Below are 23,076 nucleotides of genomic sequence, written 5' to 3'. Positions count from 1 at the left end.
GGAGTCTTACAGCTAAATAGGCACTCCATAGTGAAGATGCATTGTTCTGAGAGCAGCCTCTTCTCACTAATTACATGTAATCATGTCAGGCTTGAAACTTCACAGTGAAGAAAGTGTTTCTCAGTGAGTCATTTTCCTCTTAACTTCACAATAGAAGATTTGATTACTGAGGATGGGCCGGTAACTGCAGATGTGGAAAAATATCAAGAAGTTAGCTGTTGCTGTTGCAAACGTAACTCCAACTCAATTATTTTCCTATTGTACGACAGATTCATGCTTTCTTTACGTGTGGACATCAGGCCTTTCCATAAATTATAGCAGCTTACAATAAGGGCATTTGACCCACAATGCATGAAATTATAAGTTTATTTGTTGTGTTTTTTCTTTAATGACATTTTACAGTATTAAAAAACATAAACATAAAAAAACTGAAGACATAAAGTAGAAAAATACAACATTGCATCATACAAAAAGGGTTACTTTTTCTAAAAAGAAAGGTTAGTGGTTACAAATTTTATTTTTTACAGAACTGTTCAATAGTGTAAGTAACATCACAGACATCATTTTCTCTGTATTAGCTGGGCTTGATTAACACAATTAATACACAAATCCTTCTGGCCGACAGGAAAAAAACACATTTTATCGCACTTAGCCTACTGAGCAATTTAAAACCTTATCTCCATTTTAGGCTAATTTGGTTTTTTGATGCCTCTTGCAACATTTGCTGTTTATTTGGCCTAACTCTGTCAAAGTAGCTACCAGTAAAATACTAAGGCACTGAAGTTGAAGTGAACTTTGTGACGTGAAGCCACAGCAAAATGTTTTTGAGCATTTACATACGTGTTCGTGACTACAGGCGCGTGCATGTTAGACCTTGACGCAGGTTTCCCTGCAGCTCTTCTCGGTCTCGAACTGGTTGCTGTTTCCTAGACAGCCTCCGAACCAGAACTGAGCGCAGGAATTAGCTGCTGCGTCGTAGTACCACTTAACCACATAGTCCCGGCAAGGTCCTGGATCCAGGAGGTGGCCACAGCGCTCTGCAAAAGGCAACGAAAGGCAAGTGTCAAGCTTATGAGTTTGTGCTAGCTGGCGGCTCTGTGAGGCTGTTTTTAAGCTAAATGCTAAGTTTAGCATACTAGCATGCTAATGTTGAGCAGGTTTAATGCTTACCATGTTCACCATCTAAGTTTATGCTAACATTGGCTAATTAGCACTAAACACAAAATACGGTAGTATTAGTTCACCCAAAACCTCAAATGTGAATGTCATGGTGGAGCTAGAGGACGTCAGGGTATCAGCAAGGTGAGTAGGATTCATCCTCTGAAGACCATGAATGTCTGTACAAAATCTTTAGTAAATCAGTCGAGCAGATGTCGAGATAGTCTGTCGAGTCTGGACCAAACCAGCAGACCGACATTGCCCTCCCAGGAGCTACGCTGCTAGCATGGCTAACAATAAATCTGTGAGAGGCTGACTGAACAGAAACAACACAAGTTTTCCAGTTTGTTAAAAATGTACCCTCATGTTAAAAAAGCCTTTCAAATAGTCCACTATACAGTTGATTCCTGAAATCCTGTTACACTTATGTAAATATGCTAAGCTTAGCTAACTAGATCCTGGTCTTCCTCCTGAACTTCATGTTCAGCTACAGCTCTGAAAGCAAGCGAATGTATTTTCCACAATATCAAACTGTTTCTTAATTTTTTTGTTTGCCTGTTTAATGTTTACCTTCAGGTTTCAGATTAAGTGTTTGAACGGTAATGTAAGGTATCACATTTTGAGTTCACAGCCTCTAAGTTTATCAGGAATTTTGTTCCAGGCTTTGACCTCATTCTGTCAACACTTCCACTAAAATATGAACAGATGTGTGTTCAGTGCATGTTTCTTTTACCTTCAATAATCCTAACATCTCCTCTGCAAACAGTTACCTGATCCGTTGGTGTCTGAAGGCAGCAGCACAGGAGTCGGTGGTAGCGGTGGTGGTGTCTTCTCCTCAGGCGGGGTCCTCAGAGTGGGACCCGCCGGTCCGATGGCTCCCGTCATCACCATGTGGTTGTTGGGGTCCTTTATGTCGAACTGTGGGAGGAACTCTGTTACAGGTCTGAAGGGCTCCCTGTCGAAGAGTGGAAATCTCTGAATTTCTGTGGAGGATCTGTCGTCCGTCTTGGGTCTCTGTGGAGTGATGGGTTCTCTGTCCAGGTGTGACGCTGGAGGGCCGGGCTGTAACAGAGCACAGAATGATTATACAAAGGTCATGTTATAAGACCAGAACCAGCTTCGCAAGATGTGGTTAAAAGCTACAAAAGCAAGTAAGAAAACTTGTTTCGTCAAAAATGCTAGCCTCAAAGGCGGTGAATGAACCTCAGTGCTTTTGCTGCTGACAAGCATTTATTTTGGAAAGGAGCTTCCCAGCACAGCCGGTCGACTGCTCACCGTTAAAATACCTTGAGTGATAACAGGAAGATGTTTTGGGGATTTAAATATCAGTGATGTCAAGAAATATTGACTCCATACCAGGTGTTGGCGTTATGTTCTCTGAGACAAATAAGAAGTAATGTCGATGCAAAGGCCAGACACTGTTTTAATCGATGTTGTCAACTGAGGATGTGAACTACTTTTTACCTGATGGCAATGAATGTCTGCACCCATTTTTGCACCAATCCTTCTAGTAGATGTTGAGATATTTCATTTGAATTTGACCCATTTATGGCTCCAGAGGAAAGGTCAGGGGGTCGCTAAGGTCATTAGGATCCACCTTCTGGGAACCATGAATGTCATCATCACATTTCATTACAATCTATCCAACATTTGTTGAGATAGTTCAGTCTGGACCACAGAGGTGGACTGACCAACAGACTGACATTGCCATCCAAAGAGTTAAGGCACAAGGTTTTGGTTGATTTTACTTGGTTGCCTCAGGATATTGCTAGTGATACGTTAAATTGTTGTAACACAGCCTGACAACAGGGGGTAGAAAAGTGACTGTTTTGTTCTCCTCACCACCATCTGAACTCTCCTGAAGTCTCCTGTGAAGGTGGGTGTATCTGTATCGGTCCTGTATGGAGGTTCTCGAACGTTACCGGAGACCTCAGGGATTCCTGGAGGCAGTCTGGAGCTCGGGATGGAGCTGAACAATTGTCTCTCTCCGTCCTCACAGATACGACTCAGCAGCTTCCTCTCCAGAGCTGCAAGACCAGAAGAACATGACAGTAAATACACTGTTATGTGTTGCTCAGTGTAGTTTATTCTGCTAGTAGCTTCCCAGAACAATTCATTTTAGCAGTTTTGGGTGTCTAGCTCAAGATCATGGCAGTAGATGTTATAGTGGAGCATTTTTAACCTCATTTAGGCCTGCTGTGTGCAGAGGCTGAAGCAGTGCAGTATCTTATCCAGACTGTTGCTCTCTGTTGCCACCAAGTGTCGACAGAAGAAACTGTTTCCTGAACCTAAAACTGTTTTCTGTGGAGGTTTAAGCATCATTTATGAGTCCAGATTTCTCCCTCCATGCTGCTTAGGAAGTTTTCCTGTCAGTGATCTCATGTAAAGCCTGAAATGCGTTTTTGAGGACAAAGAGTGAAACTGTGGAATAAAGTATTTTACATTAAAAGCTAACTTTAAAGGGCAGTTCACAAATTACATCGTACCATTAGGAATATGAGAGACACTGTGATGGAAGAAGTACTCAGACCTTTTACTGAAGTGTAGAAATTTTGCAGTGTAGAAATACTCTGTTACTGCATTCAAAATTGAACCTAACTACAAAAGTATTTGCATCAACAAATATTTAAAGTATGAAAAGTAAAAGTAGTCATTATATTGAATGGCTCATTTCAGAATATTAGTATATATTGTATAACATTGTATATTATTTTATCATTTAACTTGGCAATTACTTTAATTTTTGCTTTAGTAAGTACTTTTTTATTCTGCAGTGTAGTATATAATAATACATCATAATTTATTAGTTAATTAGATTTTGGTTTAATAAGCTGAATCTACAAAGTAACTGTGTTGTGCAGTAAAAAGTACAATATTTGCCTCCAAAATGCAGAAGAGTTTGGAAAAATAAAGTAGCAGAAAATGGAATTACTTAAGTGAAGTACAAGTACTTCACTTAAAAAAATGCACTTCAGTACTGCACTTAAGTAAATGCACTTACTTACTTGACATCAATGTAGAAAGATATTTCAAACTGAAACGAAACCCATCTGCATGACACCACAATGATAAGCAGGAAAATGTTTTGTAATGACCCTTCAATACGTGGCTACATCATGTGATCACGGTAGCGCTCACTTGGAAGGGTTTTGAAGTCGTCTATCAGGTACACGTGGTCGCTGTCTGGGTCGGTGGCCATGAGATTGAGCTCCATCCTGAACTCCTCGTACAGGGGGTCGCTCTCATTCACCACCCCGATCACAAACATCTCAATGTTGCTTCCTTGAGCTTCCGACACGGCGCTCTCCAGACTGATCGCGTCTCTTTTGTCGGCCTGTCCGTCCGTGATGATGATGGCCACCTTCCTCACACCTGGCCGCGCCGCCTTGAACACCTGGTTGGCCTGTTGGATGGCGCTGCCCATGAACGTACCCTCGCCCAGGTAGGTCATTGAGCGCACCGCAGACTTGATCTCGTCACGAGTGGCTTCCTGTCTGAGGCTGACCACCACCATGTTGATGTGGCTGTAAAGGACCACCCCCACCCGGGTGGTGTCCCGGCTGACCGACGCTCGGTCGATCAAACTGTTCACAAAGTCTTTGATCACGTTGAAGTTGTCGGGGCCGACGCTCTCAGAGCTGTCGATCACAAACACGAGCTCCAAGGGGGTCTGGCGACATATCACTCCACAACCTAAAGAACCAGAGCAAGAGATGGAGCCACGTTCTAGACACGAAGAACCAACAACAATTCAGGAGGTGAGCTTCAAGTTTCTCGTTACTTACTACAGATGGATCGCACTATTTTGATGATTTCTTCCCTCTGTGAACGATAGATAGATAGAGGATAGAAGAAGATAGTTAGAAAGATAGATCCTCGTTTCAGATCGTTTTCGGGATATAGAACATCTGGTTATTCATCTCCCTGTATACATGATGATAACAGCATCCACTTTTCTGATCATCTGCTTGCAGGTGTGTCTTGAGCTCTCACTGCCTCGGTCACTTTGTTCTGTACCAACAAAGACTGTTCAGAAACCTGGATCAGGTGTTTACACGCCACAGTATCCTGGTTTCTATCAGAGTACTCCAGGTTTCAAAACCAGGATTAGCTCTTAAATAGGGTTTGTGAAACCAGGATATAGAGTTTACATACACAGGACATAACCAGTTCATTAGAGGATACTGGAGTGCATGTAGAAGCAGAGTCACAGTAGAAGAAATGAATCGGTGATAATGAGGGTGAAGTTCTATCTAAATCCAAATCATCCGACCAGTCCACAACCTTGAGCCTTTTTATACAAATTCCTCCAGTTTTAGGATACAGTAGGTTTCTGGACAAAGCCTCTAAGCACCCAAAACGAAGGTGAACACCCTCAAGCACCCTTAAACCACTCCAGTTAACCACTCCACACATTACTTTCTGTCCTTAAAGATCTGGGATTAGAGATAAAAATGAGCTACAACTGCTGCACTGTTAATCTGATGTGGATGTGAACACCTTCAAATTAAATCTGAAAGGGTGCATGTAAACCTCACTGTTTTAGATCCAGTGTGCTGAAGAAGCCTAAATAATGAAAAAACACACCATTGACGTTCAGTTTAATGAGCCATACTTACTGTAAGTCCAGGCTCTCCCTTTTGTCCCACTCTGCCCTGTGATTTGAAAGAAATCGTTTTATTAGCTGCTCACGTGGTGTGAGATTTCCACTTTAATCACTGTAAAAACAAAATCCAGTACCAAGGGTCCGCTGGCTCCTGCCTCTCCAGGTTCTCCTCTTTCTCCCTTTTTGCCTTTTTCACCTCTGAACCCTCGATCCCCCTGCGAGAGGGAAGAAACACTCGTCTTATCAGGCTGAACCACACAGCGATAGAAAGAGGGAGCCATATCAACAGTACACATGAGCACACATGCATTTTGCCGGGTTTTCTGTCACTCGTATTTCATCCTTACCTTGTCCCCCTGCAGACCTTGTCCAGGAGGACCTCTGGGGCCGGGGATCCCCTGAAATCCAGGCTCCCCCTGGAAACATGGAGCACAGACTCGTCTTTTTCACAGAGATAAAACGACAAAAACGTGCCATCCCATGAGCCACGACATTCCATCTTATATATCCCAAACTATATTTTACTGTAATATATTATTCTGTGTTATGGTAATGTGTTATACTGTTTTGTTACTTAGTGTACTACATCATATTTCTCTATTAATACAGACAAACACTAAGTATAATTACTTAACTCATGCAGTATATGATTCTGGTGTTTGCTGTCATAGTAGATGGTACTTATTAGTTTTGCATGTACAATATCTTACTGCTAATTACAGCGCTATGTCACTTTGCTTGAGATGGTGCTGCACTGTCATTTAAGTACCCTGTATGTGCACTGTGTATGTGTACTGCTTGCCCTGTAATTTTGAGTTAAATAGCTCTTGTATAACTTCTATTTTTATTTCTGCTCTTATTTTTATTTTATGTACTTGTAATTGTTTGTTTTGCACTTTTCATCTGCTATCAACAGCTGGCAGCGGTACCTTTTGTCCTTGGATGCCCTCTCCAGGTAACCCCTGTGGACCAGGTGGTCCCGTTCGGCCAACTGAACCCTGCAGGAAAAGAAAACTGTGTTCTTCTGGATACTAAAATCAACTTAAACGTATTTACAGGCAATATATTTGTACAGTCACATGTAAGCCATTGTTTTCAACAGAACAGATCACCTTAGAACCAAGTAGGCCGATCCCTGGGGGTCCAGCAGGTCCAGGAGGTCCAGGCAAGCCTCTGTCTCCCTGAACAGGAAACAGCTTGTAAGTTATAAAACATTTATACGTATCTGTCAGTAATCGCAAGTAACGTAATCACAGAGAGAAAAAGGGCAATAACTAAAAAAAAGAAAGTGTCAGGCTCGTAAAACATCCCACACCGAGATGAAAACACTCAAATATAAAAAGCAACGATCAGCACAGCAAGAAAAACCACCTGAAGTACTACGTCACACAGCGTGAAACATTTTCCATCCATTTTTCTTTTCTATCAGTCGTCTTTTTTTCTCCTAATGTCTATACAGCAATACACAAAAATATCCTGGGAAAATAAACAAAAAACAGCTTCACTGCAAGTTAGAAGTGCATGTCCATTTCACGGATGACACTGGTCTTGTCTAATGTTTTTCCCTGGATGAACTTTTACCTTTGGTCCAGGTAAACCGATGCCATCTGGTCCAGTTTCTCCCGTCAGACCTGGAGGCCCTGGAAGTCCCTAAGACGCAGTGTGAAAAAATGACACAGAGAGCTGAGTGTGGTTCCTGGGAAGTGTGAAGCGATAAATGAGGCTGTGATGTAGGTCGATACTCACCGGAGGGCCGGAGTAACCGTCACCTTTCTGTCCAGGTGGCCCAGCAGGGCCTGGTGACCCTCTGTCTCCCTACAAACCACAACAGGCCACTTTTATCAGTGCCTTTCATGGGATGAGCGACGGGTAAACCTGAGATGAACTCACCTTGGGTCCAGGTAAACCTGTCCCTGGCTCGCCCACAGCTCCAGGTGCACCTCCTGGACCTGGTTCTCCCTGACAACAAACACAAGCAGAACAATGAACCAACCTTGTAGCTGTTGACCGTTACAGCAGCTGATGTTCACACCACATGAGCTCACCTTGGCACCAGGTATACCCCTCCCTGGTGGTCCAGTTTTTCCCGGTGGCCCAATATTTCCTGGTTCCCCCTGGAAGAGAAAACGCTGATCAGACAAAGACTAGACAAGGCAACAAGGAGACTCAGACATCTAAAAAGAATTTCAGGGTTAAAATGAACACAGTGAAAGTGTGAAAACAACTTTTGGTTCTCTAAATGACGTCGTTTGTATCTTCAGTTTGTTTCTTGTCTGTTTTGTCTTGGCTGATTTGTCAAACATCTTTAGTTGCAGCATTCGTTAAATGAAATTGAATGAAAACATTCAACATCTTCACACTCTTGCTGGTTTGCAGGTCGGCCAGCTTTGGTGGCGTCACCTGAAGAGGATGGAAGATAAGGTGGTGCTTACAGGCACCCTTACTTTCCTGGTTTGGTCCATCATGTCCGTCAGATACAACATTGTCCCCACCACTTCACTGCTAAGATCTACACTACTTTTATACCGCTGTGTAAAATTGTTATTTGACATATTCAGGTAAAACGCTTCTATTGTGGACATACATACCTTTGCCCCCATTGGCCCCACAGGACCCACTGCACCTGGCTGACCTCTGGTCCCTCTGTCACCTCTGTCCCCCTGCCAAAATAACACAACACTGCTGCTCATATTCTTCCAAACAGTCACTTTTAGATGAGCATAATTAAAGTTAAAGTACATTTATACATAATCTTTATGTGCACATCAGCTGTGAACAATGTCTGTTACCCTCTCTCCAGGTGCACCTTTACCAGGAGCCCCGTCAGGTCCCCTCGGCCCCGGTAACCCAATGTCACCCTGCCGTCATTTGAAAACAGCCAATGAAACAGCAGACGGGTAAGAAATATTAGAAACAGATTCAAGAAGAGAAAGGCGCTTTGGGTTATGGGTTGTTACCTTTTGTCCCGGGGCTCCATCCTCTCCTGCCTGACCCGGTATACCTGGTAACCCCTCAGACCCTGGGTCACCCTGAGAGATAACATGCAAGAGCGTTCCCAGGGATCAGGTGACCGTTCAGGCAGCGGCTCTGACCTTTAACCTTCTTACAGCTACTTGTAAAATCAATGATTTAGGGATTCAAGCTTAGCTTAGCTTAGCATAAAGACTGGAAATGGTGGGAAAAGCTAGCCAGGCTCTTTCCAAAGGTTATGAAAAACACAATACACCTACAACACCACACCCACCTCAACAGTTCTATAATGGACCCATTATTTCTTGATTGTTTGATCCGTAGAAAAAACAGAATGACTGAAAAGAACAAAATGTTTATGCAAAGCTAAGCTAACTAGGTGCTGCCTTTAGCTTCATATTTATTGTACAGAGTGGTGTCAATCTTCTCATCTCACTCTTCAAAAGAAACTAAATAAGCACATTTCTATCTGTCTCTTTAAAGGGAACTATACTGTACCGTACTGAATAGTGTTCAGAAGGGAACAGCACACTTACTTTGGGTCCTGGTTCGCCCACACCTCTCTCACCTGGCAGTCCAGCTTCACCTGGGACTCCCTGATTCCCCTAAAGACAACAATCATACAGACATAGTCATTGCTTTTACTTGGAGCTTGAAACCAACCATCAACAAGAAACAGGTGGAAGTTCTTTCTATGAAATGACCTTTAAAGGACCAGAACTGAATGCGACATTACAGTATCTTGTAACTGAGAGAGAGACTGAGTTTCTGTCTCTGAGACACACATCCTGTCTTACCTTTGGTCCTGTTATTCCAATACCTTGAAGTCCTCTGGGGCCTGCAGGTCCGACTGGGCCGAGATCACCCTGCGAGACAGAAGATTAAGTTAAAATCAACAAATCAAATGAGAGCAGGTGGGAGACGCTGATAACTTTCCATATGATGTGTTAATTTTGTGGTCAGCTGATTAAGTTTTTTTACCTTTTCTCCTTGAAGTCCTAAACCAGGAGCGCCAACTGGACCTGGAATCCCAGGCGGGCCCAGATTGCCCTGAGAAAAGATTATTTCACAGTAATCAAAGACCGAGCTCTGTATCAGAGCATATGAGACGTAGGTGACCGCTCACAATGCAGGAAATGTTGGCGCATCAGTAGACAAGTTGAGAAAACGTCACAGATATTTATACATCTGAAGTCTTTTTACCTTGTCACCTTTGACCCCAACACCGGGAAGTCCACGATTGCCCCTGGGACCTTCGTATCCTCGATCACCCTAAAACAAAGGCGGTAAGTGTGACAGACATCACTGTTCTCCAAGCAGTTCTCATAATAAACTGCATGAGCTTCCAACATTAATGCACATCCAGCATGTGACGTTAAGGCCAATAATGTAAATTCCTGAGTAAATGCACAACGTTTTGTAGAAATCAACGAAACGTGTTCTGGTTGTAATTTGACGTGAACATTATAAAAAAGCCAAGCATCAAGTTTTTCTCCATCACATGCAAAGATGCAACACGAGGGACAGGAGAGTAACTCAGAGGCAGTTTTCAGGGTTCAGTGTCCTGCTCAGCGGCACTGTGGCAGCTGGTGGTCGACTGCGTGCTGCATCACATGTGCTTCTAATTGGGCAGGCTGTTGTCTCAATACAATGCAATTAATTACTACTGTACTGTACTGTATTGTACTGTACTCTACTGTGCTGTATTATATTGTATTGTTAAAGATGCAGAATGGTTCCTTGGATCCCATGTTCCCTTAACTGACAGACTTCCTGCGTCAAATTCTGAAAAATGATTATATAATTAGGGACCCTACATATTTAAAGAGCATTTTTAACTCACAAAACTCTATACTTTTCTAAAAAAAAATGTTTTATTTTCACTAGAAACATTTGGCAGGAAAGTAGAAATTACTGATGGGTCAACGTTGTGATGATGCAGAAATCAAAAATTACAGATGTTATATTGGTGTTGGCTCAAAGCTCCATTATCTCCTCTGTTAATATCCAGACCAGAATATTTATTTAATATCTATTTTAACAGGGATTATTACATGGAAAAATGTAATTGAGAGGACACTTGAATTATTGCTTAATTATGAAAATAAGAACTGACTGTAACTATTTTCAGCTGTTTTAATTAAAAAATTTCAAATCTGTTCATTTTGGTTGATATGAACATGTGAAAGCATCAGGATATACTTAATTTACTGCACCACATTATTGAGAAGCAGTCCTTTATCCAACAGATGGTGAAAACCTTGACTTACCTTCGGTCCTGGAAACCCCTCTCCAGGTGGTCCGGGGTTTCCTTGTGCACCGGGTGGTCCTGGGGGACCCTGGAACAACAAACAACCTTTAATTCAAAGTGACGGCTTCAATAAAACACAAAATAGTAAAGAGGCAGCTAAAGAGCGTCTATGAGACAATGTGGCTCTACATAGGACAAAATAAAAGTGAGCGATTTTGCATATTAGTGCTCCAGGTGGCAGCAGGGGTCTGAAAACTGTTGAAAGGTTCAGTTCTCAGGACTGCTGGACCTGGATGTGAGTGACGTGCACAGAACAGGCTCATGTCTGACAACTTGGCCAGTCTGTAGTGCACAACAACCAGAGGGACAGCAGCTGGAAGTGAAGAAAAAATGATCTGGCATGTGTGATTGAGCTTTTTCTGGATGCACACTCGCTCTTTAAGACAAAGTTTCTGTGTGGATCTTTAATTCTCAGCTCCTGAATGCGTTTACCTGACAAGATTGCAGCAAACAGATAAAAAGAGTGCATTTGTGCATTAAATAAAGTGAAATGTTACTGAGTACATTTACTCAATTATTGTACTTTCTGTGGGTATTTCCATTTTAAGCTACTTTATACACTCAGCTGCATCTCAGTGGTAAATATTCTACTTTTCACTCTACTGTTAGTTACTAATTATTTTGCACATTACATGATAGTACACACAGTAAATGTAATGAACTTATAAATTATGATACATTATTGTAGATTAAACTATACCAACAGTGTATAATGTAGTAAAAGTCCATTTCAACCAGCTTTGACATCAAAATACTGGAAACACTTTATAATACAGCGCGTGGTGTACAGTGTAACTGTGAGTGTGAGCTAGGAACCAAATAAATGTAGGTACAGAGGCTGAAAACAAGAGGAACAAGTGAGTAACAGCAGGCCGCTTTAGAGGAAGTGATAAATAAATGATCTATTATTTATTTATTTTTGTAAACGTTTCCTTTGCAGAACAGCCCGGGGAAAGAAAACAGCTTCCTTACTGCACCCCCACATATTAGAACTGTACATAGTGACTTTAGAAATTGTGCAGAATATCAGTGTTTTTCACAGAATTTAGATAAATGCCTGAAGTATAATTTATCTTATCCTCCAAAATTTCTGATTTTCTCTCTGTTGTTCCCCACAGTCCTGTTTTTAAGTGTCACACCGCGGTGAGGTCTGTCTTGTCATTGGGGTTTTGTCTTGTCTTTTCCTGTTTTATTTTGAAGGTCTAACTCTCCTCTCGTTTCAGAGCACCTGCCCTCCCTCGTGTGTCCTGTGCGTCCGCCCTGATTACCCATTGTTTCCACCTGTTCCTGATTACCCTCCATGTGTTAAATAGTCTGCATCTCCCTTGTCTTGTGCCAGTGTGTCTTTGTCCGTCGGCGATTCACCCGAGCCTGTCTTCCCCGTCCGTCCTTGTCACAGCCATAGATCTCGTTTGTTAGTAACTCCTGTTTCCTCCTCGTGAGTGTCTTTTGTTTGTAAGTTTGATATCTTAGTTTTTGGTTTATTTTCACAGTTTATTCCGTAGCCGAATTGTTTTCCTCTAGCGTGAGTGATTTTCTGTTGTTTCCTTTTTAGCATAGACATACCTGTTATTTCGTATTTAGGATAGTACTTTTGATTTCATAGTTTTTCTTATTCAGCCTTGTTTTCCTAGCCATCATAGTCCATTGTGTTTTCCTCCCTTTGGAGCGTTTTCTGTTCATTGTCTTTTTAGTGTTTAGTGATATCTAGATTATCCTCTCAGTGAGCGTTTTCTGTTTCTAGTGATTTTCATTTCTTAGTGTTCTTGTTTATCCTCTTAGTGAGCGTTTTCTGTTATTATTTTGATAGTCATGGTTATAGCCATAGGCCTAGGATAATTATATAGCCTATTCCTTTGACACTCGTTGAAGTGGACCTTGAGTGCTTATTCTCAATAAAGATCTGTGTGTTCAATACTCTGCATCTGAGTCCTGATCTGAGTCCCGGCCTGACATTAAGTGTGTAATAACAGACTGTATATTTGCCATTTATTTAATAAACTGAAATTGAAAGCTGTATTATACAGTATTAACAAAGTACTGCTAATGTGTCGATACATTAGTACTAATATTCCAATTATATCAAAACTCTCAGAGTAGCCTACTCTGCCTGACGAGTACTTTTGATACTTTAAGCACATTTTGCTGGTAGTACTTTTTAGCCTTAAACTTAAGTTGCATTTTGAATTTGAACTTTAAGACCTGTAACAGAGTATTTCTGCTCTGTGCTGTTACTACTTTCATTTTACTAGTACTAAGATACGAGTACTTCTACTTATTTATTATTAACAGGACACTTTTATCAATGTCACCTGTCTGTCACATGTGTTTATACTTTCAGGACAATATTATGGACTGAAAGTATTCAACCCCAATATGAGAGCATACTTCGTACTCACTGGTAGTCCTGGTTCTCCGATCCCAACAGGACCTGTGGGACCTGGTCTACCCTGAATGCCTTTTTCACCCTGTAAGCATCACAGCAGCAGTCAACAACTTTCAACATTTTCCAGGAAATGAATTAAAGAGCTGTGATATTTATTATATCTCAGTAGCTTTACGGTTTGTTAGTTTCTAACTATCAGAGGAAACAACTTAGTCGAGGAGATTATTTCATCAAACAATCGCTTCCAATGAACCAATGAGAGGGACGATAGAGTATAAACAACTAAAGGTCGCATTTATGAGTCGTTTTGACTCTACAAAATGTTCTAGGATACAGTTAGGCAGAAATCCAATTTGAGGAGCATTATATGACAGGACAGGATGTTTTTATGGTGATAAATATACCTCACCTTAGCTCCTGGGAACCCGATACCAATGTCCCCTGGTGGTCCGGAAGCACCGCTGGGCCCCCGGTCTCCCTATGCCAGTTAAACAAGTTCAGAGGTTTGCATGTAATCACTGCGAGCAGTGAAATGAAATGAGAGATGACAAAATGTATGTGGTTGTCTTCCCTTTTTATACTCTACACAGTAAGACGTACAGAATGGCCTCAAATTTTAAATAATTTCTTTGAAATCAATAAGAATCAGTCATGTGCAGCCTCATAAATAAACCTGCATCCACTAAACTGAAGGGCAACTTGAATCTAATTCAAATGGATAAATTCACCTCGACATGTTTGCTGATGACTCTGCCCTTCAAATATATAACTCGAACAAGAGCAACAATACACACAGAACGACCACATCCAGGTCAAGTCTATTCACATCCTTCAGTAACTGAAATATAACAGTTGTGAGCAAAGTCAGAACAGTCGTTTGCATTCTGAGATGCAAATCCGCAAGATGAACCTCAATCATCTGTCTTGTCTGTGGGATTTTAACTGCAATCTATTTTTTCATTGAATATTAGATAAACTCGATGACCTATAGTCTTCCTTCAACTCTTTATGGCATTCAGGAAATAAAGGCCAGTCCTCTGCTATTAATGTCTGAACTTTTCCTGAATGTGCTATAAATCACGTTACATCTCATCTGTATAAAGACGTCATTGTTTGGGAGCTGTGGGACAGCTCTATGGTGGTGGAGGAATCAGCATCTTATTAGGCTTCGGCTCACATTTTAAATGGCGTTCTTATGTTGCTTGCTTTTTCGCCAAAACTGCTATCTGGCAATACGAATGTTGTGTGAGAATGTGTCTGTGGAGTGTTAGTGAAGAGCTGTTGCCTTATTCTGAGGAAAAATCGCCCTAAAATTCTGAATGATCTATAATAACTAATTTAACCAGATAATCATGCTTTCACTGACGAACAATCTGTACCTTTGGGATGTTAATGGAGGGAGCTTCAGATCACAAAAAAAAGTCTTTTAAACCTCAACGGAATTGTTCAGTATTTTGGGAAATATGCTTACGAGGAGTTGCATGCTCTGAATATTTCTTGGTAAACAACAGCCATGACTTCTTGGCATCACTCTGAGGTTGCCGGGCAACCAGTGGAGATGCTGCACAGACACCCTTGGCGGGTGGATGAATGGTACACCAAGAAATAGCTCCAGCTTGTCATTTTAGCAGTTCTGCTTGTGCATTATTAAACAAACAAGCAACAACGTCTTAATTAATGGGTTTTGGGGGTGTGACAATGTGTATTTTTTTAAACTTTGGACAGAGAAAAGCTAAATGTTTTCCCCTACCTCCACTCTTACTGTGTTTCTCAAAATGTCTAACTCCTCATTTAATATCTGTCTGATGTGAAGGTGTGATGTGATGTGAACATACAACAATGTAAAAAACAGGAGGACAAATCAAAATCTAGCAGGAAACAGGCTGTGATCAGAACAAATGCTGTCTCATGGGTTTGCTATATTTTGAGAAATGTAAGAATTTACAGCAAAATCTCAAGAAGAACTGAGTGTTAATTAGGACTTTATTCTTGAAATATTATGACTTTATATTCAAAATCAGATTATATTCCCGTATGAGGATATGCTACATGTACTTTAAATATTTCTTTTTATTCTTGTATGCTGTAGTTTTTTAGAAGCATACCTTGCTGTCTGCCGCTGTGTATTCTTTCTACAACCACTAGGGGGCATCAAAGTTAGAAATGTTGAAATCTTAGCACATATTGTGTACGAGATTTGTGCCTCCAGCTTTAATCGAGCTAATCAAACAGTCGCTGCTGGAAAATTTCAGAGTAGAAACGACTGAAGACAGAGTTGAAATTTTCAATGCACCTTGAGGTCCTGGGGAAACTTACCTTCGGTCCTGGTGGGCCCTCAGCACCCATGTCTCCTGGTAGTCCTATCGTGCCCTGCAAAACAAATTTAAACTCTTACAGTCCATCAGTGCAGCATAAAAATTTGCTTTGATTACATTCATAGCATATTTTGCAGTATCGTTTATTGTTTTTGTCCAAACAACTCCATATTTGGGGCCAAACTTTAGAATCCAGCAGCGCAAAATGATCATGTATGAATATAAAATGAAGGCCACATGTTGTATGACCAAACCACGGGTCAAAACCGACTGATGAAAAATACAGCAGGATTAAAATCAACATTCTCTGCTTTCATGTCCTTCGATTCTCAGGCCGAGCTCACAAAATAACAAGGTTATACTGACACTGTGCCAGTAGCGCAGAGGAGGAAGAGTGGTGCTGGGCGGCCAGGTCCCTGCACTAATCCCACCACACAAAGTCTGTTCCTGCAAAAGAATAATATCCTGCAAGCCTGGATTCACTGCTTTGGATAGCCACATTAGTATCAGGATTACCCATAATCCAATATTCACATTCCATTAGTGCAGAGATGAATAACAGACAAATTCCACTTCCATTTTTCATATTGGAGAGAGTGAATGGACTGTCTGATGTCGACGTAACGTGATGTCTGTGTATCAATGTGAACAGCAGGCAGTAAACTGTTGGTTCACAGACGTGAAGGATGAGCGACAACATTTGAGCATAGCAATTAAAAATCATGGCATTACTTCTCAATTGAGAAAAGTGACAAAGGATAAAGCGATTAAATGAATGAAATGATAAGTTGATAAAAATTGATTTGTGAAAGTTAATCAAAGTTCAATCATTTAAGTGGTCATGATTACAGCTCTTTAGAGCATGCTAACAGCTGTTAATTAGCACCAAACACAAAGCACAGCTCAGGCTGATGAGTGGCATTATTACTTTTGCAGGTAATTTCTCATAAATCAAAGGATTTTAAAAAATAAAAATTTGACCTCATGGTGGCACCACATTAAATGTTGAGTGTTTACTAAAGTTATTGGAACTCATCCTGAGGGGGGACATGAATCTGAACCACACTTCAGAACTATCCAGCCAACAGCTGTTGAGGCATTTCACTCAAAACCACAAACGTCAACCTCAGGGTGTCGCCAGAGGAAAAATCTCTAAATCCATGAACATGCAAACGTTCCATCCAGCTGTTTTTGTGGTGGACCGACATGCCGACCCGACGCAGCAGATGGTTTGTTACACGGAACCATCTGAAGTCATCCTTGGAACCTGCGATTGGATGAACCATCTGTCTATCACCCCCTATCATGGGCTAGCTACAACCAATCAGATCAACGGACTCTTGCCAAAGCCAATCACAAGAAGAGAAAAAATGAAAAAAGCCTTCATTCTTTGCTCTTCTTTCATGAAGAAATACTCTCCAGCTCTGACAGAACTGATGCTACAGCAGCATCTGTGCTAACCTCCTTTGGAGCCGCCATTGCTGTTGTCGATCAAACAGTCACCTGCCGTTGTCGTCACACCTAAACCAAGCCATGATGAACTAGTCGACCTGTCCGAGCCACTGTGGTTCAGCCACAAGCGCGTAGCTTGAGGTGCTGAGATGCGATTTTGCGTAATCTCGTGTGATCTCATGAGATCTCCAGATCTTGCTAATCCAGCTACCTGGCAAGCTAAGTGAGGTGCTGCTAGCATGGCTAAAAACAGTCGCTCATTATTTTACCTCTAGGTGTTTTCCTGTCATTTTCAAAAATAATTTTGTTCTTATTATTTTTTATTAATTGTACTCATTGATGAAGTAACGCGCCTGAGAAAATATACCTTACCATTTAAAAAATAAAACACACATCTGTCTGTACCTGTTCTCCTTTCGGCCCTCGCTGGCCTGCAGGCCCCTCAGGTCCCTGTAAAATGACATTCAAGTCATTATGAGGACAAAATGTGTTGCATTGATTAAAATAATGTGGTTAATAATGTTCATACAGTGTCACCCTTTTCACCAGGAGTGCCACAGTCTCCTCTCTCCCCCTGAAAAAAGCAAACAAAATCACACCGTCTTATTTTCTGAGGACTTGAGCAGAACAGCTGGAAAGCATGCTGCTAAAGTAAATGCTGCCCACCTTGTTGCCCTTATAACCTGGCCGGCCCTGGAAAAGGTGAGACAGTTTTCAAACATGCATTTAATCGGATAAGCTGCATGTTGTAGTCAACGAGGACTGATTTTTACCTCTGGACCATCACTCCCAGGTCGACCGTTCAATCCAGACTCTCCCTGATGTAGAGAGACAAACTCGCAGTGAGCTGCAGAAAATCAGACGCTGAAATAGTTCAACAGCTTCTTTGTGTTTAGACTCACCCTCGCTCCTTTTAGACCAGGTGGCCCTCTGAATCCTGGGTCCCCTTTTCTACCCTGGAATCAGGAATAGTCTTGGTTAGATGCTAAAAGACAAGATGTTGTTGTGTACGTTTGTGATGAAGAAATACAGAGAAACTTTTGTATGAAACTCCAATATATGATTTATTTCGAAATACTCACTGGACTCCCCGGGGGGCCCCTCTCTCCTCTTTCACACAAACACACTTGAGCCTGTGGACACTAACGGGGAGACAAATGCGACGTCAATGCTACCGTTTACGGTGACTGATTAGAGGAGTAAAGTGCCGCATTGTGCTGAAAGACTCACCCCTTCAAATGCGACTGCGCCCTGGATGCAAAACACAAGATAAAACATGTCAACAGCCAGTCAGTTACAGGTTTATCACCACAGAAAGGACCCGTTTATTAGTCTCAGTGAAACATTGGTGTTAGGTGTTGTCTTTCCTCGACGCTGTTTTGATATATAGTGTCTTTCCTGGAAGCTATAAATGTGAATGAATAATATCACACATTTCTGGAAGCAGAACAGGCCACGCCACTCTCTCAGACAGACCCTGACCCCGACATTTCTGTGCATGTGGAAAATGCAAAGCAGGCGGGAAAGCCCCTCATGCAGACACAACTCTGTCACTGAGATGTGAACCCGCTGTGAGGGCCGAAAGGCCCCCCCCTTTCTGCCCTCACACCGGGTTCACACAAACCCCATGGAAGAAAAGCTGCGTGCTGCTGTCACTGTGATAGGCTGATGTAGATCATGAATGCCGCTCAGGGAAAACGCAAAGTTTCAATCCAAGCAGACGCAGCAGCTGCTGGAGTCTGGGATTTCTGCACCTTCAGCCAGAGAGTGGAAGAGAGTCGGTGAAATCAGATGTTGTTTGTTGTGATTAAATGCTACAAACTCTGGAGCATCTTCTGGCTGACAGTCTACCACAGGCGTTCCCGAACCGTTTTGGCTGGTGAATCCTAAAAATGAAGCCATGTCTGCTTGCAACTCTTCAGCTGTTATGAACCGCTAAAAAATGATTCGAAGCAACCAAAAAATGTTTTTGTCTCTATTTCATTATGAGAGTTTTCAGTCTTCAGAGGTCAAACAGAAGAATATGTTAGTGTATTGGAAATGTGATTTAGATTTAGTTTTGCAATTACGAGTACCCTCTTACTTTTTGTACTTAATTTAAAGGCTGTTTGAAATAAACTTTTAAAAAGTGTACTTTATTGTATGTGTATAATAAATTGTACTTTAGTGTACTTTTAAAAAGTGTACTAAATTACAAATACTTTTTCTGAGGACAAAAATACAAAAATAATAATGTGTACTGAAAAACATTTATTTTCAAGTCCTTTAATACACTATTAGCAGCTTAATTAAAGTGTACTTAATTTCACTTCATTTTAAGTATACTTCCAACACATTGGTGATATAATTCAAATGTACTACGAGTATGTTTTGAATTCTCATGAATCCTGATTTTCACTGGTGGACTTCAGTTCATTTTAAGTTTGCAAAAGTTGAGCCATATTTACACTTCAAGTGTACTCAAGGACGACTTGAGCACACTTACTAAAAGGCAACAAAAATATTACAAATTGTACTTAGTACGTTCTTCAAAAAGTATAATTTAAGTAAAATATTTTTTCACCTGGGATGTGAACAGCTTAGTGGGAATATTGTCTTTTTTTGGAATCAAAAACCAGAAGGTTTTGTGCATATAAACGTAGTCAGTGTCCTGGGTCGGATTCAGGGTCTACCCTGTTGTCTTTTTTGCCACCACCACTAGGAGTCACCTACACACAGGGCCTTTAATAATTCTGTCCATTACTTACAGGCATACTGCATTAGATTTGTTGACCCACAGCATAAAATACACTAACTTAAGAGTTAGTACGTAAAGTTGTCAGTCACTACCTGCAGCACACAGATTACATGACTTAATTCAAACTCACCAAAACCAACCGACCCATCCTAACTGAGGTTGTCCCACTTGAAGCCAGCACTCACCATCTCTTTGAGCAGCTTCTCCTCCAGCTGAGGATTAAGAAGACTCTGGACAAACTGCTGAGCAGGTGTGCTGGCGATGGCGCGGAGCTTGGCATTATTCTGACTCTGCTGGGCGATGTCCGATAAACCTACGGCGAAGAACTTTGTGCCGTGACCTTTGGCCTCGGCTGCAGCTGCAATCACGTCAGGGTTGCGGGGATGGTCGACCCCATCGGTCATCAGCACCGCGACCCTGACGCTGTCCGCCGGCGTCTCCTGCACCAGCAGCTGCGAGGCGTTGGTGATGGCGTAGGTGGTGTAGGTGCCATGGCCGATGTAGTTCATGGTGCTGACTCGACTGTGAAATGAATCCAGGTCTTTCCAGTCAGAGAATCGGTGCTCTATGGACACGGAGCTGCTGTACTGAAGTGCAGCCATTCGCACCTTCATCGTCCAGCCGGCTACCTGCAGCATAGCGAGACGGGTGCTGAAGCTCAACACGAAGGCCTTCTGCTTCTCAAACAGGAATATTTTGGCACTCTCTGAGCTGTCCACGATGAAAGCCACCTCCAGCGAACATGTCAGACCTGTGGAAGAAGGAAACCAACCAAAGGAAAAGTCACAATACTGGAGAGGAAGAAAATGTGGAGAAGGTCGCAGCTGCAGAGTCCTTTTTGAACCATACTCATTAGCAGAACTACAAGAGTGGTATAAGTAAGGTGTTGTCTATTTACTGATATGCATGCTACTGTATGTGTAGAATCTTTAGCTACATGCAGTGTAGCTAAAAAAAAGCGTTGAAATTATTACTCAATTAACTGAGCAACATCTTCAATTACATCTTTCAGTTTGGGACTGATGGTCAGCTAAAGCGAGTACTATCAAGAAGTCACCTTGTACTCTCACTATTTGTATAGTTTAATAGATCCTGATATTACCACTAGAAGTAGCTAAAGTCCAAAATCTTCAGAGCCTTCTTATAAACAACTTTACCGCAGGAAATTTACAAAGATGCATTATTTCACAACAGAGTTTTAATTGCACTGTGATTCAGATGCATCTGAATCACCATTCAAACCGAGCTACCCTCAATGGGGGGAGACCGACCTGATCTATTCACCCGTGGAGTGAAGGTTACCATTCAAGTGTCACTCTCAGCGTGCAGCTGATCATCTGGTTGGTTATGAATGTTTCTACATGGAGGGAATGGATGGTGAGAACTTCAAAACACTGCTGTAAATAGGATGAAGTAATATGTCAGTGCCCAAGAGTAAGAATCCAGCAGTGGCTGCATTATTCATTCACCCTTTCACACACACTGAGGGCACGAGCTACCATGCAAAGTGCAGGCCCGACCATCAGGAACAATGTGGGGTTCAGTGTCTTGTCCATGGACACTTCCACAAGGGGACAGGAGGAGCTTATGAACCACAAACCCTGTCATTAGTTGACTACCACGCCATGACGATGAGCTTTTTGGGTTCAAAGGATTTAACGAACTTCAGTTTCAGGTTTTGGGAATGTAGCACCCCAAGGACCTGATTAATACACTGCTGGGCGTCATCCCACATTTATCAAACAAGGATCTGGTTTGAGTATGTGTGGCTCACATATGCCAACCTGACAAACTCTTCTATAAATGAAGTGATCCTTATTCTCATCCTACATATCTTGAGCTGTGCATGTTGCTTGCTGAGTGCCTGATCATCCTGCCTGCAATCTGTTGCACCTAAAGCACCACCAACACGTGGATACCTCACATAAAGAATTACCATTTCCTCCATCATCATGCAGCCTGTAGTTGTTCCTGCGTCCTGCCTTTCTTCTCTGGCCTGTGGCCTCATTTACGAGAGCCAGCAGCAGAAGGCAGAGCGCCACTCCTCTCCTCAGGTTTCCCCTCAGCAACATTTCCATCCTAGCGGAGAAGGCAGTTGCATAGACAAAGTAATGAAGTGGATTAACTTCAGTGTATGCAAGGCACAAAATATTCTACCAGTATCATAAGAGTCGCTTGTTTAATATGTTACTATCATGCATCCTGCAGACCACACCCAAACAGGGAGCTGTGCAGTCACTGACAGTCATAATATACTGTTTTACCTTCATTAGTTGCAGTTATACTGTTCCTGATACTGATCATGTACTTTATAAAACACTGCAATATTAGAGTGCAAAATATGTAAATATATGTAAACCCATGTGTAAATATTAATTAGTCTAAACAAATTTCAAATACTGCAACCTCTAAATAATCTTTAATGTAACTGAGTTCATGTGCAGTGAAGAAGCGTCTTTAAATTAAAAGACCGTTATACGACGAACATGAACTTGGCTTGTCTAAGCTGCAGCGCAGACATGTAAGCTGTCATTCTGTAACATGACACGAGTAAATAAATAAAGAGCTCATACAGTAAAAGGAGTCATTAAATCTTTTACCTAGAATCTCATTTAGCTGCAGTCAGTGCTTGTAGTCCGGTCAGCTGTGGCTCTTTGGGTGGCATTTCGCCGCGAAATCTGGTCCTATAAACCGGGCTGAGATAAACTGAGGACCATCGGATGAGCTGATGTGCTGTGTGTGTAGCCGGGGGCTCTGGGGCCGCTCCAACATTTCAGCGCTGGTCCAGTTCAGAGCTTGATGACTGACCGAAAGGATTTTATTTTCCTGACTCTCCTGCACATTAACACAATAAGTTCCCGCAGGAATATTATCAGAGTAGATAGACTACAACAGTGAAACCTGAGCCCCATAGACAAGAAAGATAAGATCAGCATTGCTACTAATCAAATGAAAGTGTCCAACAATAAGACAGGGGCAGTCCTGTTATTTTCAGTTTCGAGGGTTAATAGAGTTTTCATTGTGTCTCACTGCTTTGTGTTTTGCGCGGTTGCACATGGAGACTGTTTGGATACGGTGCGTAAAAGTCCCAAATGAGATTGTTTTACATTTCCACTGTCGCCCACTAATGTGAAAACCAGA

At 41.8% G+C, this 23,076-nt stretch overlaps 1 protein-coding gene across 1 annotated transcript; it reads right to left on the bottom strand.

The window, feature by feature from the left end:
- Positions 1 to 509: 509 nt before the first annotated feature.
- On the bottom strand, positions 510 to 22,671 carry col28a1b (collagen, type XXVIII, alpha 1b). The gene is made up of 35 exons (XM_041942754.1): positions 22,536 to 22,671; positions 21,872 to 22,014; positions 20,121 to 20,686; positions 18,429 to 18,449; positions 18,281 to 18,340; positions 18,101 to 18,154; positions 17,972 to 18,016; positions 17,865 to 17,891; positions 17,728 to 17,772; positions 17,604 to 17,648; positions 15,748 to 15,801; positions 13,841 to 13,909; positions 13,445 to 13,513; positions 11,005 to 11,073; positions 9,938 to 10,006; positions 9,716 to 9,784; positions 9,532 to 9,600; positions 9,271 to 9,339; positions 8,722 to 8,793; positions 8,554 to 8,622; positions 8,353 to 8,424; positions 7,810 to 7,878; positions 7,655 to 7,723; positions 7,511 to 7,579; positions 7,346 to 7,414; positions 6,877 to 6,945; positions 6,694 to 6,762; positions 6,112 to 6,180; positions 5,899 to 5,979; positions 5,778 to 5,813; positions 4,944 to 4,980; positions 4,297 to 4,851; positions 3,001 to 3,185; positions 1,929 to 2,220; positions 510 to 1,037 (listed from the first exon to the last, which is right to left on the bottom strand). The coding sequence occupies exons 2-35, from the start codon at positions 22,011 to 22,013 to the stop codon at positions 868 to 870; spliced, it is 3,594 nt and encodes a 1,197-aa protein (XP_041798688.1). The 5' UTR covers position 22,014; positions 22,536 to 22,671; the 3' UTR covers positions 510 to 867.
- Between the last annotated feature and the right edge of the window lie 405 nt (positions 22,672 to 23,076).

Source organism: Chelmon rostratus, chromosome 8 (genome assembly GCF_017976325.1).
Source record: "Chelmon rostratus isolate fCheRos1 chromosome 8, fCheRos1.pri, whole genome shotgun sequence".
NCBI lineage: Eukaryota > Metazoa > Chordata > Actinopteri > Chaetodontiformes > Chaetodontidae > Chelmon > Chelmon rostratus.
Note: the sequence above shows the minus strand (reverse complement) of the source record. Positions and strands in the feature narration are given on the sequence as shown.

Coding starts and splice junctions, on each gene's coding strand:
- col28a1b (XM_041942754.1), bottom strand. CDS start 22,013: ATGGAAATGTTGCTGAGGGGAAACCTGAGGAGAGGAGTGGCGCTCTGC. Junction 9,340..9,531: donor TTGGAATAACAGGACCAAAG/GTAAGACAGGAT, acceptor TGTTGTCTTTAG/GGGAATCAGGGAGTCCCAGG. Junction 4,981..5,777: donor AGGGAGAGCCTGGACTTACA/GTAAGTATGGCT, acceptor TATCGTTCACAG/AGGGAAGAAATCATCAAAAT.